The sequence below is a fragment of the Chiloscyllium plagiosum genome, unplaced genomic scaffold (assembly GCF_037043375.1).
Source record: "Chiloscyllium plagiosum isolate Xiang-an unplaced genomic scaffold, Cpla_swu_hap1 HiC_scaffold_14, whole genome shotgun sequence".
Taxonomy (NCBI): domain Eukaryota; kingdom Metazoa; phylum Chordata; class Chondrichthyes; order Orectolobiformes; family Hemiscylliidae; genus Chiloscyllium; species Chiloscyllium plagiosum.
Window position 1 is genome coordinate 76,212,507 of NW_028270152.1, and position 15,956 is coordinate 76,228,462.

The 15,956-nt window shown below is 43.3% G+C and overlaps 1 protein-coding gene across 4 annotated transcripts in view; it reads left to right on the plus strand.

The window, feature by feature from the left end:
• The window catches only part of cacna2d2a (calcium voltage-gated channel auxiliary subunit alpha2delta 2a), an 824,866-nt gene that overhangs the window by 541,644 nt on the left and 267,266 nt on the right, over positions 1-15,956 (plus strand). For all 4 annotated transcript variants that reach the window (XM_043708451.2, XM_043708452.2, XM_043708454.2 and 1 more), the window contains one exon: positions 7,480-7,621. In XM_043708451.2, the coding sequence (XP_043564386.1) occupies positions 7,480-7,621 (142 nt within the window). The remainder of the gene's footprint in view (positions 1-7,479; positions 7,622-15,956) is intronic.

Genomic DNA, 15,956 nt, shown 5'->3' on the forward strand with positions numbered 1-15,956 from the left:
GTCCTCAGGACTGGACTAAATATATCCAAGGGTACTACATGAGGCGAGGAATGAGATTATTGCACCTCTGGCGATGATCTTTGTATCCTCACCCTACACAGGAATAGTACCAGATGATTGGAGGGAGGCGAGTGTTGATCCTGTGTTCAAGAAAGGGAATAGGGAAATCTCTGGGAATTATGGATCAGTCACTCTTACATGTGTGGTAAGCAAGGTACTGGAAAGGATTCTGAGAGATAGGATTGATGACTATTTGGAAAACCATTGATTAAAGATAGTTAACATGACTTTGTGAGGGACAGGTCATGCCTCTCAAGCCTTATTGAGTTCTTTGAGGATATGACGAGACAAATTAACCAAGATCGGGCAGTGGATGTGGTGTATATGGATTTCAGCAAGGCATTTTATAAGTTTCCCCATGGTAGGCTCATTCAGAAAGTTAGGAGGTCTGGGATACAGGGAAGTTTGGCTGTCTGGATACAGAATTGGCTGGCTGAAAGAAGACAGCGAGCGGTAGTGGAAGGAAAGTATTCTGCCTGGAGGTCGGTGACCAGTGGTGTCCTGCAGGGATGTTGTTGGGCCTCTGCTCTGTAATTTTCAATAAATGACTTGGATGAAGAAGTGGAAGGGTGGGTTAGTAAGTTTGCTGATGACACAAAGGTCAGTGGTGTTGTAGATAGTGTTGAGAGCTGTTGCAGGCTACAACAAGATATTGACAGGTTGCAGAGCTGAGCTGAGAAGTGGCAGATGGAGTACCTGATTAAATGTGAAGTGTTTCATTTTGGAAGGTTGAATTTGAATGCTGAATACAGGATTAAAGACAGGATTCTTGGCAGTGTGGAGGGACAGTGGGATCTTGAAGTCCATGTACATGGATCCCTCAAAGTTGTCACCCAAGTTGATAGGGTTATTAAGAAGGCATATCGTGTTTTGGCTTTTATTAACAGGGGGATTGACTTTAAGAGCCGGGAGGCTTTGCTGCAGCTCTATAAAACCCTGTTTAGACCACATTTGGAATATCGTGTGCAATTCTGGTCACTTCATCATAGGAAGGATGTCGATGCTTTAGAGAGGGTGCAGAGGAGATTTACCAGGATGCTGCCTTGATTGGAGGGCTTGTCTTATGAAGAGAGGTTGAGTGAGCTAGGGCTTTTCAAACTGGAGAGAAGAAGGAAGAGAAGTGACTTGATAGAAGTGTACAAGGTAATGAGAGGCATAGATAGAGTAGATAGACACTTTTCCCACGGGCAGAAATGGCTGTCATGAGGAGTCATTAATTTAAGGTGATTGGAGGAAGGTATATATGTCAGAGGTAGGTTCTTTATGCAGGGAGTGGCATGTATGTGGAATGTACTGCCAGCGGTGGTAGTAGAGTCAGAGACAGAGTTAGGGACATCTAAGCGACTGCTGGACAAGCACATGGACGGCAGTGAATCACGGAGTGTGTAGGTTAGGTTGATCTTAGATTAAGATAAATGCTTCGCCCAACATCATGGGCCAAAGGGCCTGTACTGTTCAGTGTTCTATGTAACGATAAACTGGTGTTCTTCAGGTTTAAATCTTCCTTTACTACAGTGAATAGAGAAAGATCCTGAGCTGGTGGATGTTGAATGCTTCTCACTATCCGTTAATATTCCTAAGGTGGTCAGCTACCTGAGAACTAGTTACATAGTTTATGGTAAGCAGAAGGCCTTTGTCATCAATAAGCAGTCACTATTTCACAGACCAAACAGCTACTTAATACAGGTTGGGTTTCCATTTGTACACAGTTCTTGTCTGCAGTTCATCTGCAGCATCACCTGTTACTGCTGGGACCAATAGCTACATAAACAGTGTCTAAAATGAGTTAAAACCAAAAGAACTGTGGCTGCTGTGAATGAGAAACAAAAACACTGCAGTTCTGAGGAAGGAATACTGGACCCGAAACATCTACAATGAGTGACTTGTTACTTGCTTTCAAAAATGCAGTAATCCTTTAGCGACCTTTGGTTTTTATAAGTTTTCCCATTCCACTTCACAGTCAAAAATATAAGAAAAATAAAAAGATATATATCTTTAACTACTTTTGTGAAATAGAATCGTGCAGCCCTGGAATAGACCCTTTTGTCCAATTTGTCTATGCCAAACAGATATCCTAAATTAATCTTGTCCCAATCGCCATAATTTGGCTCATATCCTGCTAAAACCTATTCATTGAAAGTTGTTATCCCAGATGCCTTTAAAATGTTGTATTTGTAACAGCCTCCAATACATCCTCTGGCAGCTCATTCCATACATGCATCACTCTTTGTGCCTTCGGTCTGTTTAATGTCTTTCTCCTCTCACCTTAAACCTATGCATTCTAGTTTTGGACCCCCATACCCTGGGAAAAAGACTTTGGCTGTTCACCCAATCCATGCCCTTCATGATTTTGTAAACCTGTATAAGGCCACCCCTCAGCCTCTGATGTTCCAGAGAAAACAGCCCCATTTAGTTATTAATAGAAGTAGATACTTTTAGTCAAAGTTAATACTTTTTTCGGGGGTGTGGGGCAATGTTGTGGAAGACTTTAACTGGCAGAGAGGATAAACTTTCTTTCTGCTGTAGCCATTACTTGCAAGTTCCTCTCCTTCGCTGTTGCTGGGTCATTATCATGGAACTCTGCCTTTGCAGCACTGTGGGTGTACATGTATCCACATGGATATCTGCTTTTCAAGATGGCAGTTCACCATTACATTTTCAAGGGCAATTAGTGATGAGCAATACATGCAGGCCAAGACTGTGACACCAAGTTCCTGTGAAATCGACAGCGGTAGATGCTCTAGGTAGACAATATTAGATTAGATTCTCTATAGCGTGGAAACAGGCCCTTCGGTCCAACAAGTGCACACCAACTCTCCCAAGAGTAACCCACCAGACCCATTTCCCTACATTTACCCCTGATCAATGCACCTAACACTATGGGCAATTTAGCATGGCCAGTTCACCTGATCTGCACTTCTTTTGGAATGTGGGAGGAGACCTACCCAGACACGGGGAGAATGTGCAAACTCCACACTGACAGTCGTCTGAAGCCGGAATCGAACCCAGGTCCCGTGAGGCAGCAGTGTTAACGACTGAGCCACCGTGCCGCCAATATATTGTTTGCAATGAAGAGAATGTGTCACTTGGGAATTAATGTGAGCGTCTGATGAATATTGCATTACAAGTGGAAGCAATAGTTCAACAATTCATATTTTAACCAGGTGTGTGAGATCAAGTAAACAAGAATCTGAATAACCACACAGAAAACTGTAGCATTCATTAGCAATTCTGGAGACTTGTATGAATCCTTAATAAGAGACATGATCTTCTGTGAAATGTAAGAGTCACACTTGAATGAGAGAAGCGTAATAAAAAAATTAAGATTGATCAAAATGATGACAAAGATGACAGTAAATGTGACGAGAGATTCATTCTGACTGCTTATTTGACTTTAACTGAGAACTGAAGGATAATGGCAAGACAATGAGACAGAAACTAAAATTATAGTCTAATAAAGTCAGTTCCTTTGGAGCAGTATACAGGACGATGTTATCAGAACCATGACAGTCATAGAGGAAGGTTGTGAGGTCTCTAGTACGTGTACAACAAGGAGCAACCTAATGTAAGAAGTGGAGCAATTGAGGTACAGAAATATTGTCTCTAACACAAGAGGTATTGACATGAGAAGAACTAAATAAATCAGGCACACTGAATAGAGCCATATGTCATTCAATGACCATGGCAGAGAAAGGGCAAATATCAGCTCACTCTAATTTGGAGGTGGAAACAATGACTTGCAAGGCTAACTCAAAGATCAAAATGAGAAACAAATTCAGCTGAAGACAAACAGATGCAGGAATCAAGCCACTGCACCTGGGAATTCGCCTGCCAATCAACAATAAATAAATATGTCAATCTAGGCCATGTGGTTATCCTCTTGCCTCTGAGTCAGACAGTTGTCATATTAAATTCCACTGCAGTGACCTAATTACAGAACGTAGTCTGGCAGTACTGTACAGAGATTACAGAGGGAGTGCTGCATGGTTGGAGGTACCATCTTTTGTAAGGGGCATTAGTCAAAAATATCATCAACTCTCTCTCTGGCAGCTGCAAATCATTCCCACATCTCTCTTCACAGAAGAGGCTGAATGACTCTGAAAGCCCTGTTAAATATTTATTCCTCAACTGAGATCATTACATCAGTTCACCTAATCAATTCCCTTGGCTGGATTTCCTGAGGAGTAGCAATCATACATAAGTTGCCTCTCTGCTCTTACTTCTTTCCATTAAGACCAGGCTTGCATTTCCAGTAAGAGATTCTGATCATTGTTCCTTCAGAAATACATACTTATCTGAAATCCAACAGTGTCATCATATGTAAGATTTCAGGGAATGGCAAAGCGAATGCCCACTTTAATGGCAGTTATTGCTGTATTCTGTGATTTAAATATCCAAGATTTCACCAGACATTTTGACAGCCCCTGTAAAATGGTAACTGCATAAGGTAAGTAGGGTGAGAGGTGGGTAGGGTGGAAGGGTGCCAGGTGTACATAGGTGCCAGATACATTATAGTGTGTTTAGGGAAGGTCAGTGTGGAAAGGAGTTTTGGCTTTGTTTGGGCAAAAAAGTGTGTCTGTCTACAAACAGAATAGGATCCTTGGGGGAAGGCAGATGTCAGGTCTTGGGGAGAGAGGAGTGGTCTCAGGTCCCACAGTTGATGGGGGGTCCTGGGGCGAGAGGAGTATCCCAGATTGGAGAGGCTGGTGTCAGTCTTGGGGAGCAAGGAGGATGTCATCCAGCAATGCAGAAGGGGGAAGATATTGGATTTTGTTGGAGAAGAGGGTCCGAAGGAGAGAGGAGAGTTTCAGATCCAGCAGCAGGGAATAGGGGTGTGGTCTCAGTTTCTGTGGGGGGGGGGGGGGGTGGAAGAGAGAGAGAAAGAGACATCCAGTGACAAGGAAAGGAGCAGTCTCAGGTTTTGGCAGGAGAGGGGCTCCCACAGAGAGCAGAGAGGAAGAGGGTATTGTCACATCTCGTGGGGAAGGGTCGTTGTTGGGTCAGAGTCCAAGGGACATAAGGACTCTGAGGCAGATGCAATTAGGGGTTCAGTCTGCTAGTTACCCAGGAGTTAGCCTAGGTTTTGAATTGCCCAATTTCTTTTTTGAGGAAAATATTTACTTAACAGGAGCAGAACCCTCCACATTCTCCAATTTAAATGGATACAGGCTAATTGTCCATCAGAATCTTCAGCTTTCCAGACAATTTCCCTGGACTCTGTTATATTGGTATTTTTAGAGCCCTGACACACAACACAGATCTATTCAGCAGAAGAGACTACTGGCCAAAGTTATGGGTGGGAACATAATATTTAAAAACTTCAGGTCAGATTTTCTACAATAGAACAGTGACTATATATTCTGAAAAGTGCTTTTTGGCTGTGAAGTACTTTGGGTCTGTCTGAGATTACGATTAATGCTATAAAATCCAAGTTCTCCTCCTTAAACCTTGAAAATTGAAACTCTGCATCAGTGTTCTCTGTTGCTGGATACTTGGGCAGAGCTTCAGTAAGAAGTTAAGGCCAGAATACTAATGAGGAAGTATTGTTAGATTTTAAAGATAAGGCATAATGTAAGAAAGACACAGATTAGTACAAGATGAATTCCTGTAGCATCAATTGCAATTTCCTAAAATAATGCCATCTGCATCAAGAAAAAGAAACATTGTGTGATTATCTCTGCACTCAGTCATTGAGGCAGCTAGTAGTAAAACCTGAAGTTGCAAAGAAAATGCACCTGTTTAGTAATGCAACCTTTTGACTTCCTCATGATGACTGTCGATACAAAGTATGCCATGTCAATTGAGAATAGACTGACAACTTCCAATCTATGGTGAGAAATTATGAATTAAGAGTACCACATACTGTTTCTTTTAATTGTGATTATTTTGCTTTGTGTTATGGAAACAATAGCAACAACTTTTGTTTATATATCATCTTCAGCATCAAGAGTTGGCGGATTCCTAGGTAGTTCACAGACAGTTACCCTGAAAACAGACTTTGGCAGGAGATGAGCGATTCAAAGTGTGAATTAAGGCTATGCTAAAATGATGGGTTTGGAGGAGGTTGGGGATAGAGATGCAAATGGTTAAGGAGTGAGCTTCAAAGAGTATGATCAAGGGGACTAAAGGAGCTGACATCGGGTGAAGGGAATGGATGCAGAAAAGAATCAGGAAGAAGAGGAACAGAACATGGTGGGTGGAATATAGGAATAGGGTGAGAGAAAGCTTTGAGTCATTTCTGGTTGAGAATTAAAATTTTGACCTGAATATTGAGACGCTGAAAGCCAGTTTAGGTAAGAGAGCAGGAGTGTTGATTGAGCAGTACCTGATATGAAACAGAATTCATGTGGCAGAGATTTAGGCATCTGGAAGTTTATGAAGGATGACAGACTCAAATGTAATGTCTCGAGTGGAAAGTCTTGAGTTAAGTATACAGGTAGAAATGGAGTTTAAAACTCATCTGAGTTTGTAGGTTGTCCTGCTTGGGATTAAGCCAGAGGTGACACAGAAGTGGAGCTTGTGATGGGCTTGCAGCTAACCATTTTGGCCTTTCTGATATTGAACTTAAAGCAGAAGAGGGATACAGAGAGATGGCAGACAGGCCAAGCAGTATGACAGCATACATGTGAAAGCTGACTCTTTCTTGACCGATATTGCTATCAAATGGCAATTTTAAGATAACATGTGAATCCAGCTATTAATCCTTGGGGAACCTCGAGAGTAACCGTGCAGCGAGGGGAAGCCAATACTTTTGATGGATTAACTACGTTCAGAGAAGTCACAATGGAACTGTGGGAGGGCAGTCTCACTGGGTGAATGATGAAAAGACACCTTGAATGAGGATAGTGTACTTCAGCTTTATTGAACACTCGCAAGCTTGAAAAAAAGGAGAGATAATGGAATCCTTATCAAAGCACCAGAAGTTATGTGTTATTTTTACTCGTGTTTTAATGGTGTGAGAGGAGTAGAAGCTAGATTCAAATAAACTGAGTGACAACAGCTTTTAACGGCTGGTTCTCATTAGTTTGGGTTCACTGAATAAGAAGTACAGTGTGTGGTGAAGCCATTTAACATATTTGGCCTAAGCGAGTTCCACATCTTTAACTTGAGCTGTCTTGTTTAATCCCATGCAGGTTGGAGTATTGTAACTGTTCTGACCACTCAGCTTTGACCCCATTATTCATGTCAGTAGTGTTCGGAATAATGCTGAGAGTTGGTCCTGTAAATCTTGTTACAATGCATCTAAGTGGGATGAAGAACCTCATGGAGGAAGCAAATATTGTGAAAACTAAAACCTTTTTGGCCTTTTCTCAAATTTATGATTCTGCCTTACAGGAATAAACTGCTGAGGCCCGTACTGGAGTTTCCCATTGCCATCCTCCTTAGCGTTTCTCATTCTGTCTTCTCTGTTTCTTATAGGGTGGTGAAAGAGATGATGAAATCTCAGATGGGGAGCAAATTAATCCTCTCCAGTTGGAGTTTGTGGATGATCCGAACTTCAAGGTCAAAGTCAATTATTCTTACATGGCAGTACAGATCCCAACAGATATCTATAAGGGCTGTGAGTATTATGCAGAATTACACACTATGTACAACAGAGCAAAAGGCCATTTGGCCCTAAAACGCTGACGCTGTTCATATGCCACATAAATAATTTCTTACATCCCAATCTACCAACATACTGTGCCTTTTATTGTTGCCTATATTTTGTCCAGAATCAATTTTAGGCCTCCTTCAGTATTCCAATGTGCAATCTGAACCTCGTAATGAGATTGTTGATCATAGAAAATAATTCAGAAGTTTGTACAACTCAAAGCACCTTGTCGCTGGAAAAATGGTGTAAGAGGTTTTTCATTTCTGGAGTGTTAGGACAAACTTTGGGGCTGGTGGGACCGGCAAAGGTGGATGTTAAACACCTCAGCAGATCTGGGTTTAATATCCTTGCAGGGAGATTTACTAGTCCTGTTGGAAATGAGTTAAACTAGCTTGCCAGAGACATGTCACCCAAAAAGGAGTTCAGATAGAATGCAAGCAAAGCTGACTGTGAGAAGCAGGAACATTCTAATTCAAAGTGGACATTGGGCCACTGGAAAATGACGTAGAAGAGATAGTAGTGGGGAACAAAGAAATGGCAGAGGAACCAAATAATTACTTCGCATTAGTCTTCACAGTGGAAGACAAGAGTAGTATCCCAAAAATTCAAGAGGGTGAGGGGGCAGAACTGAGTATGGTGGTCATCACCAAGGAGAAGGTGCTAGAAAAATTGAATGACCTGAAGGTGGATAAATCACCTGGACCAGATACTCCAGAGATCTAAGGGAGATAGCTAGAGAGATAGTGGAAGCTCTAGTGGTAATCTCTGAGGAAGGAGAGATAATGGATTTTATTTACCTGGATTTCAAGAAGGCCTTTGACAAGGTGCCACACAGGAGACTACTGAGTAAGATAAGGGCTCATGGTGTTAAAGGCAAGCTACTAGCATGGATAGAAGCTTGGCTGTCTGGCAGAAAGCACCTCAGGGTGGTGGCTGGTGACAAGTGGCATCCCACAAGGCTGTGTTGGGACCACAACTTTTCACTTTATACCTTATTGATCCAGAAGAAAGAACTGAGGCATTCTGGATAAATTTGCAGATGATACAAAGATAGGTAGAGGGACAGGTAACATTGAGGAGGCGGGGAGACTACAGAAGGATTTGGACAGGTTAGGAGAGTGGGCAAAGAAGTGGCAGATGGAGTACAACATGGGAAAGTGTTAGGTCATGCACCTTGTTAGGAAGAATAGAGGCATGGAGTATTTTCTAAATGGGGAGAAAATTCAGAAGTCTGAAGTGCAAAGAGACTTTGAGGTCTAGTCAAGGGTTCTCTCAAGGTAAACTTGCACGTTGAGTCAGTAGTTAGTAAGGCAAATGCAATGATGACATTTATTTCGCGAGGACTTGAATATAAAAGTAGGGAGGGATGTACCTCTGAGGCTCTAAAAGGCTCTGATCAGACCACATTTGGAGTATTGTGCGCAGTTTTGGGCCCATATCTTAGGACAGATGAATTGGCCCTGCTGTGTATTTAGAGGAGATTCACGAGAATAGTCCCAGGAGTGAACAGCTTAACATATGAGGAACATTTGAGGACTCTGAATATGCAGAGGAACCTCGATTATCCGAATACCAATTATCCGAAAATTAGATTATCCGAAGGAGATCTCGAGCTCCCAGTAGAAACATTACATCAAAGATGTATTTTCAACAATTGATCGTGTCTTTTGTTTACAATGATTAAACAGGCACCATCTCCAAATGACTAACTTGCCACCCTCACTCTCCCCTACAGTTTCCCTGGAGTTCTACAGAGGGGTGAACCCTAAACCTCCCTTCCCCAGATAATCTGACCAACATTGTCCTGTACAAAGAGTGTGTGTGTGTGTGCGCACGCTATTTAGAGACTTACTTCACAAAGGCAGCAGCAGCAACAGCAGTCTTATTGTTGGTGTCCAGTCTGGCAGCCCTGGGGGGGGCGGTGGTGGGCGGGGGCAGTGCTGGATGGGGTTGGGGTCAGGCGGGGGGCACAGGGCAGGTGGGGGGCGGTGTTGAACGGGGTTGGGGGTGGTGTCGGATGGGGTGGGGGGGCGGTGTCGGGTGGGGTTGGAAGGGGCGGTGTTGGGGGCGGGGTCTCACACACTGTGTGCTGCTGCAGTGTCCTGAATAGGGAGCAGACTTTAAAAACTCCAAGCCCCAGAGAAAAGGCATTAAACCAATTAACCAAATAATCGATTATCTGAACAAAATAGTGCCCGCCCATCTCGATCGGATAGTCGAGATTCCCCTGTATACTTGATGGAGTTTAGAAGGATCTAATTGAAACTTACAGGACACATTCCTTTGGAAGGGCTTATGCCCAAATTATTGACTCTCCTGCTCTCAGCTGCTGCCTGACCTGCTGCACTTTTCCAGTGCCACACATTTTGACTCAGAACACTGAATGGCCTGGACAGAACAGATGTTGGGAAGATGTTTCCATTGGTATGAGAGACCAGGACCTGAGGGCATAGCCTTAGAGTAGAGGGAGGACCTTTTCAAAAAGAGGTAATGAGAAACTTCTTCATCCAGAAAGTGGTGAATCTAGGAATTCTCTGCCACAGAAGGCTGTGGAGGTCAGGTCATGAGTACATTTAAGATGGAAATAGATAGGTTCTAGATTGTAAAGGGGATCAAGGGTTACTGGGGTAAAGTGGGAGAATGGGGTTGAGAAACTTACCAGCCATCATTAAATAGCGGAGCAGACTCGAAGGGCTGAATTGCCTAATTTCTGCTCTTATATCTTATTGTCTTAACAAAGGACAGTACAGCACAGGAACAGGCGCTTTGACCCAACAAGACTGCACCAACATACAACGCTTTCTAAACTAAAAAGCTTCTGCCTCTCTGCAGTCTGTAACCCTCTATTCCCTGTCTATTCATTCATCTGTCAAAATGCCTCTTAAACATTGCTATTGTATCCACCTCCACCTCTCTGGCAGCACATTCCAGACACTTACCACTCCTTGTGTAAAACAAAACTTGCCTCTCACATCTTCGTTAAACTTACTCCCTTTTACCTTCAACCTGTATCCCCTAGTAATTGACAATTTTTACCCTGGGAAAAAGACTCCAACTATGCTTCTCATAATTTTGTAAACTTCTATCAGGTCACCCCTAATCCTCTGACGTTCAGTGAAAACAAGCCAAGTTTGTCCAATTTTTCCTCATAGCTAATAGTATCCAAACCAGTGTAGGAGTAAATTACTGCACATACTGGAATCTGTACTAAAAACAACAAATGCTGGAGATCGCAGTGGGTCAAATTGCATCCATGGAGAGAGCAAGCTAACGATTCTAGTCTAGATAACTCTTCATCAGAGCTGATCTTAGTAAACCATCTCTGTCATCCATTCAAAGATGTTCAACACTCAGGAAGGACAGGAATGAAGAACAAAGAAGTGGAGCAGTGTTGACAATCAGGGATAGTATCATTACATTCATGAGAGGATCTTAGATTGGAAAAATAAGAATCTGTTTTGGTAAATTTAAGAAGAAGGAGTAGTGGACAGCAAATATTGATTGGAGATGTTTTCAGGCCACCAGTGATCATGTATGGAATGATGTAGATCAGGAAATTAGAGGTAGCAAGGGAATGTATTAATCATGGGTAACTTCAATGTACTTGTAGACTGATTAAATCCAATGAGCGTCAATGCTGTATAATTCCGAGAACATAAGCTTCTGGATGCAGCTCTGATGTTGATATAGAACAATGACATATTCACCCCCTTTCTGACTGATAGTGCACTCACTATCCTGAGTTCCCAGCGTCTTCCACTTTGCTGAAAAATAAGTTCAAGTCCAGATGGTTTCAGCCTTTAACTCAGTGCTGAAGTCAGTCACCATCAAGAAAGGAAGCTAGGAGCTGTAAAATACGTGTGTCCATGTCAGCACAAAACATCCTGTGTGGATGCATGTGATGCATAGCTGTCTGTGTGTGCAAAACAGCCTGACAGAAGCATATAAGCTGTAGGTGCAGTCAGCTCCAAAGTAAGGTGATCTAGGCCTAAAGTGGTGCCTGTGTTGTTCTCTGAGCAGGCATGGTGATGTGATGAAGCTGGTGGTTTGCTGATTTGGAGTTGTGAGGGTCAAGAGTAAAGGAGAATGTTAGCCATGGTACACAAGTGGATGTTGGGCAGCTGAAGCAGTGGAATGACAGCCAGACACGCATTCACTAATTGCAGCCATTCTGTTTTACCTTTTGGGAGTTTGGGCTGTCTACTTTTTTGGTGGAGTGGGGGAAACTTGAAGTAGGATCTAAAAAGAGTGAGTTGGGGCTTTAATGAGATGCAAATGCATAGAAATAAGGCCGTCATCACTAAGTGGTGAGATTCTGAAGTTTTTATTTAAAGCTTGAAGGGAAATTGAGAGATTTTCTTCTTGAAGTCAAAAATCTCATTCTTTTATTTTTGCCCTATTTTGTCACTTCACTTGCCATTACTCTTGCCACATCAGGGAATGAAACATCTCACCAATTAAATATACTTCACAAAAGCATATTGTCGTAGACAGCGTGACCCCCTGCTATTCAAGATGCAATGTACAAAATCCAGAGAGGCTGTTTTTAATGGGGCTTCAATTATTGATGATTAAAGTGACTCACCTCCCTTCTTGCTTACATTTAGCTGAAGGTTGGAGAAGCATGCCAACTGTCCAGAAGGGGTGGGGACTCCTTCAGATCCAGTGGGGATCCAAGTTGTCCTCTTGTTCCTCCAGTGCCACTGATTACTAGTTTGCGTTTACGTCCAGTCAGGTTCGAACTTAGTTACACCCAAATAATATATCACCTGCTCTCGCAGTTAGATCACATGGAATGCAGGGGGAGCTGGCAAATTGGATACACAATTGGCTTGATGGTAGGAAGCAGAGGATAATAGGACCTAGTTAGTTTAATTACCTACTGCTTATCAGACTGGAGGCCTGTGACTAGTGGAGTGCCTCAGGGGTCAGTGCTGGGCCCTTTACTGTTTGTTATCAATGATTTGGATGATAATGTACAAGGCATGATTGTAATTTTGCCGATTGCATTAAAATAGTCAGTATCGTAAACAGTGAGGAGGGTTATCAGAAATTGCAGCAGGACCTTGATCAGCTGGGGAAATGGGGTTTAATATAGACAAGTGTGAGGTCTTGCCTTTTGGAAAGTCAAATCAATGTAGCAATTTCATAGTGAATGGTAGGGCTGTTAGAAGTGTATTTGAACAAAGGGACCTTGGAGTTCAGGTGCATAGTTCTCTGAAGATGGAGTCACAGGTATTAAAAAAGGCTTGTGGCACACTGGCCTTCATCAGTCAGGGCATTGAGCAAAGAAGTTGGGCAGTTATATTGCAGTTGTACAGGATGTTAGTGAGGCCGCAGTTAGAGTATTATGTTCAGTTTTGGTCACCTTGTCATAGGAAGGATGTTATTAAGCTGAAAAGAGTGCAGAAGAAATTTACAAGAATGTTGCCAGGACTCAATAGTCTGAGTTGTAGGGAGAGGTTTGTCTAGCTAGGACTTTTTCTTTAGAGCGTAGGAGACTGAGGGGGGTATCTCATAGGGCTTATGCCCGAAACATCGATTCTTCTGCTCCTCGGATGCTGCCTGGCCTGCTGAGCTTTTCCAGCACCACACTTTCCAACAGGGGTATCTCATAGAAATGTGCAAGATCTTAAGAGGTATGAATAGGCTGAATTCACTCAGTCTTCTTCCCAGGGTTGGGGAATCAAGGACTAGAGGCTATCAGTTTAAGATTAGAGAAGAAAAAATAAAAGGGAACCTGAGGGGCAACGTTTTTACACAGTGGGTGGTATGCATATGGAATACACTGGTAGAGGAAGTGGTTGAGTTGTGTACATTAAGAATATTTAAAAGGCATTTAGACAATACATGGATAGGAAAGGTTTAGAAGAATTTGGGTCAAGTGCAGAGAAATGGAGTTAGAGTGGATGGATATTTTGGTCGGCATGGACCAGTTTGGGCCAAAGGGCCTTGTCTCCATGCTGTAGGACTCTGACTGTATAACCAAAAGTTGGTCCCAAATTCTACTTGGCCGCAGGTATCCTTGCCATATTCTACTAAATAAGCTCTTTGCTGTTTGTTATGCTGTTTGCTGTTTGTTATCTCTTTCAAAGAGCTCGTACAGACAAGATGGACTGAATAGCTTTCCTGTGCACCAAAACAATTCAGAAGTTCTTTACAGATTGTTTGACAATCCTTCCTCATTTCTTGATGGTATAACTTACTAGAGATCTCGACTTTGCACTTGGATGTGTGTATGTTGATCTTTTACACGTTGCGAGAGCTGTTTGTTGTCATGATGGTCCTCCACACATTCATTACCTGAGCAAAGTTAAAAATCACACAACACCAGGTAATAGTCCAACAGGTTTAATTGGAAGCACACTAGCTTTCGGAGCAACACTCCTTCATCCGGTGATAGTGGAAGGCTCGATCGTAACACAGAATTTATAGCAAAAATTTGCAGTGTGATGTAACTGAAATTATACATTGAAAAATTGATTGTCTGTTAAACCTTTCATCTGTTAGAATACAGTGATAGTTTCACTTCTTTCATGTGTAAATCACAAAACCTTTTTTTAAAAGTTGCATTCTCGGGTTAGCTGTTAACAATGGTGATAGCTAGACAATATGTTGAAGGTAAAAACAATGACTGCAGATGCTGGAAACCAGATTCTGGATCAGTGGTGCTGGAAGAGCACAGCAATTCAGGCAGCATCCTAGCCCCCTGTGTTCTCTGTCCATGACCTGATGTTTAGATTGATTCTAATCTAAAAAGTGAGATAACAGAGTTTTACATAAATTCATGTAGTTTTTGAGCTCAGAGTTCTACATGAATGTATGCAGTTTTAGAGCAAAGTGCAATGTAACTCTGCAAGTACAAATTCACCCCACAAAATATATGTGGGTCTTTGTCTGTGTGTGTGTGTCTGTCTGGGGTGGGGGTTGTGAATGTGTGTGTGTGTGTGTAGTAAGTGCAGAGTGTCTTAAGTCTGTGAGGGGGTGCGTGTGGGAGTGTGTGTGTGTGTGGGTGTCTGTGTGCGCGTCTTTGTGTACCTGTGTCCTTGTGTATGTGAGAATGTGTGTGTGTGTGTGTGTAAGAATATCTGTGTGTGTGTGTAGTGCAATGATGATCACCTGTAATGTGACATGAACCCAAGGTCCCGGTTGAGGCCCTCCCTATGGGTACCGAACTTAGCTATCAGCCTCTGCTCGGCCACTTTCCTCTGCTGCCTGTCCCGAAGTCCACCTTGGAGGATGGTCACCCGAAGGTCCGAGGCTGAATGTCCTGGACCACTGAAGTGTTCCCCAACTGGGAGGGAATCCTCCTGTCTGTTGATTATTGTGCGGTGCCCATTCATCCGTTGTCATAGCCTTTGCTCGGTTTCCCCAATGTACCATGCCTCCAGGCATCCTTGCCTGCAACGTATAAAATAGACAACATTGGCTGAGTCACATGAGTACCTGCCATGTACAAGGTGGGAGGTGTTCCCACGTGTAATAGTGGTATCTATGTCCACAGCTGAAAATGTGTTGTTGGAAAAGCGCATCAGGTCAGGCAGCATCCAAGGAGTGGGAGAATCGACATTTCGGGCATGAGCCCTTCTTCAGGAATGAGGAAAGTGTGTACAGCAGGCTAAGATAAAAGGTAGGGAGGAGGGACTTGGGGGAGGGGTGTTGGAAATGCGATAGTTGGAAGGAGGTTAAGGTGAGGGTGATAGGTCGGGGTGGGGGCGGAGAGGTCAGGAAGAAGATTGCACGTTTGGAAGGCGGTGCTGAGTTCGTGGGATTTGACTGAGACAAGGTGGGGGGAGGGGAAATGAGGAAACTGGCGAAATCTGAGTTCATCCCTTGTGATTGGAGGGTTCCTAGGCGGAAGATGAGGCGCTCTTCCTCCAACCGTCGTGTTGCTATGGTCTGGCGATGGAGGAGTCCAAGGGCCTGCATGTCCTTGGTGGAGTGGGAGGGGAAGTTGAAGTGTTGAGCCACGGGGTGGTTGGGTTGGTTGGTCCGGGTGTCCCAGAGGTGTTCTCTGAAACGTTCTGCAAGTAGGCGGCCTGTCTCCCCAAGAAGACTATGTCCACAGTCTGACACGTCTTGCAGCGTCCACCATGACGGTTGTATGGAGTTGTCCTGAGAGCCGGGCAGTTTGCTACGAACAATGATCTGTTTGAGGTTTGGCGGTTGTTTAAAGGCAAGTAGTGGAGGTGTGGGGAAGGTCTTGGTGAGGTGCTCATCCTCATTGATAATTTGTTGCAGGTCACGAAGAACATGGCGTAAGTTTTCAGCCCCTGGGAAATACTGAACAACGAAGGGTACC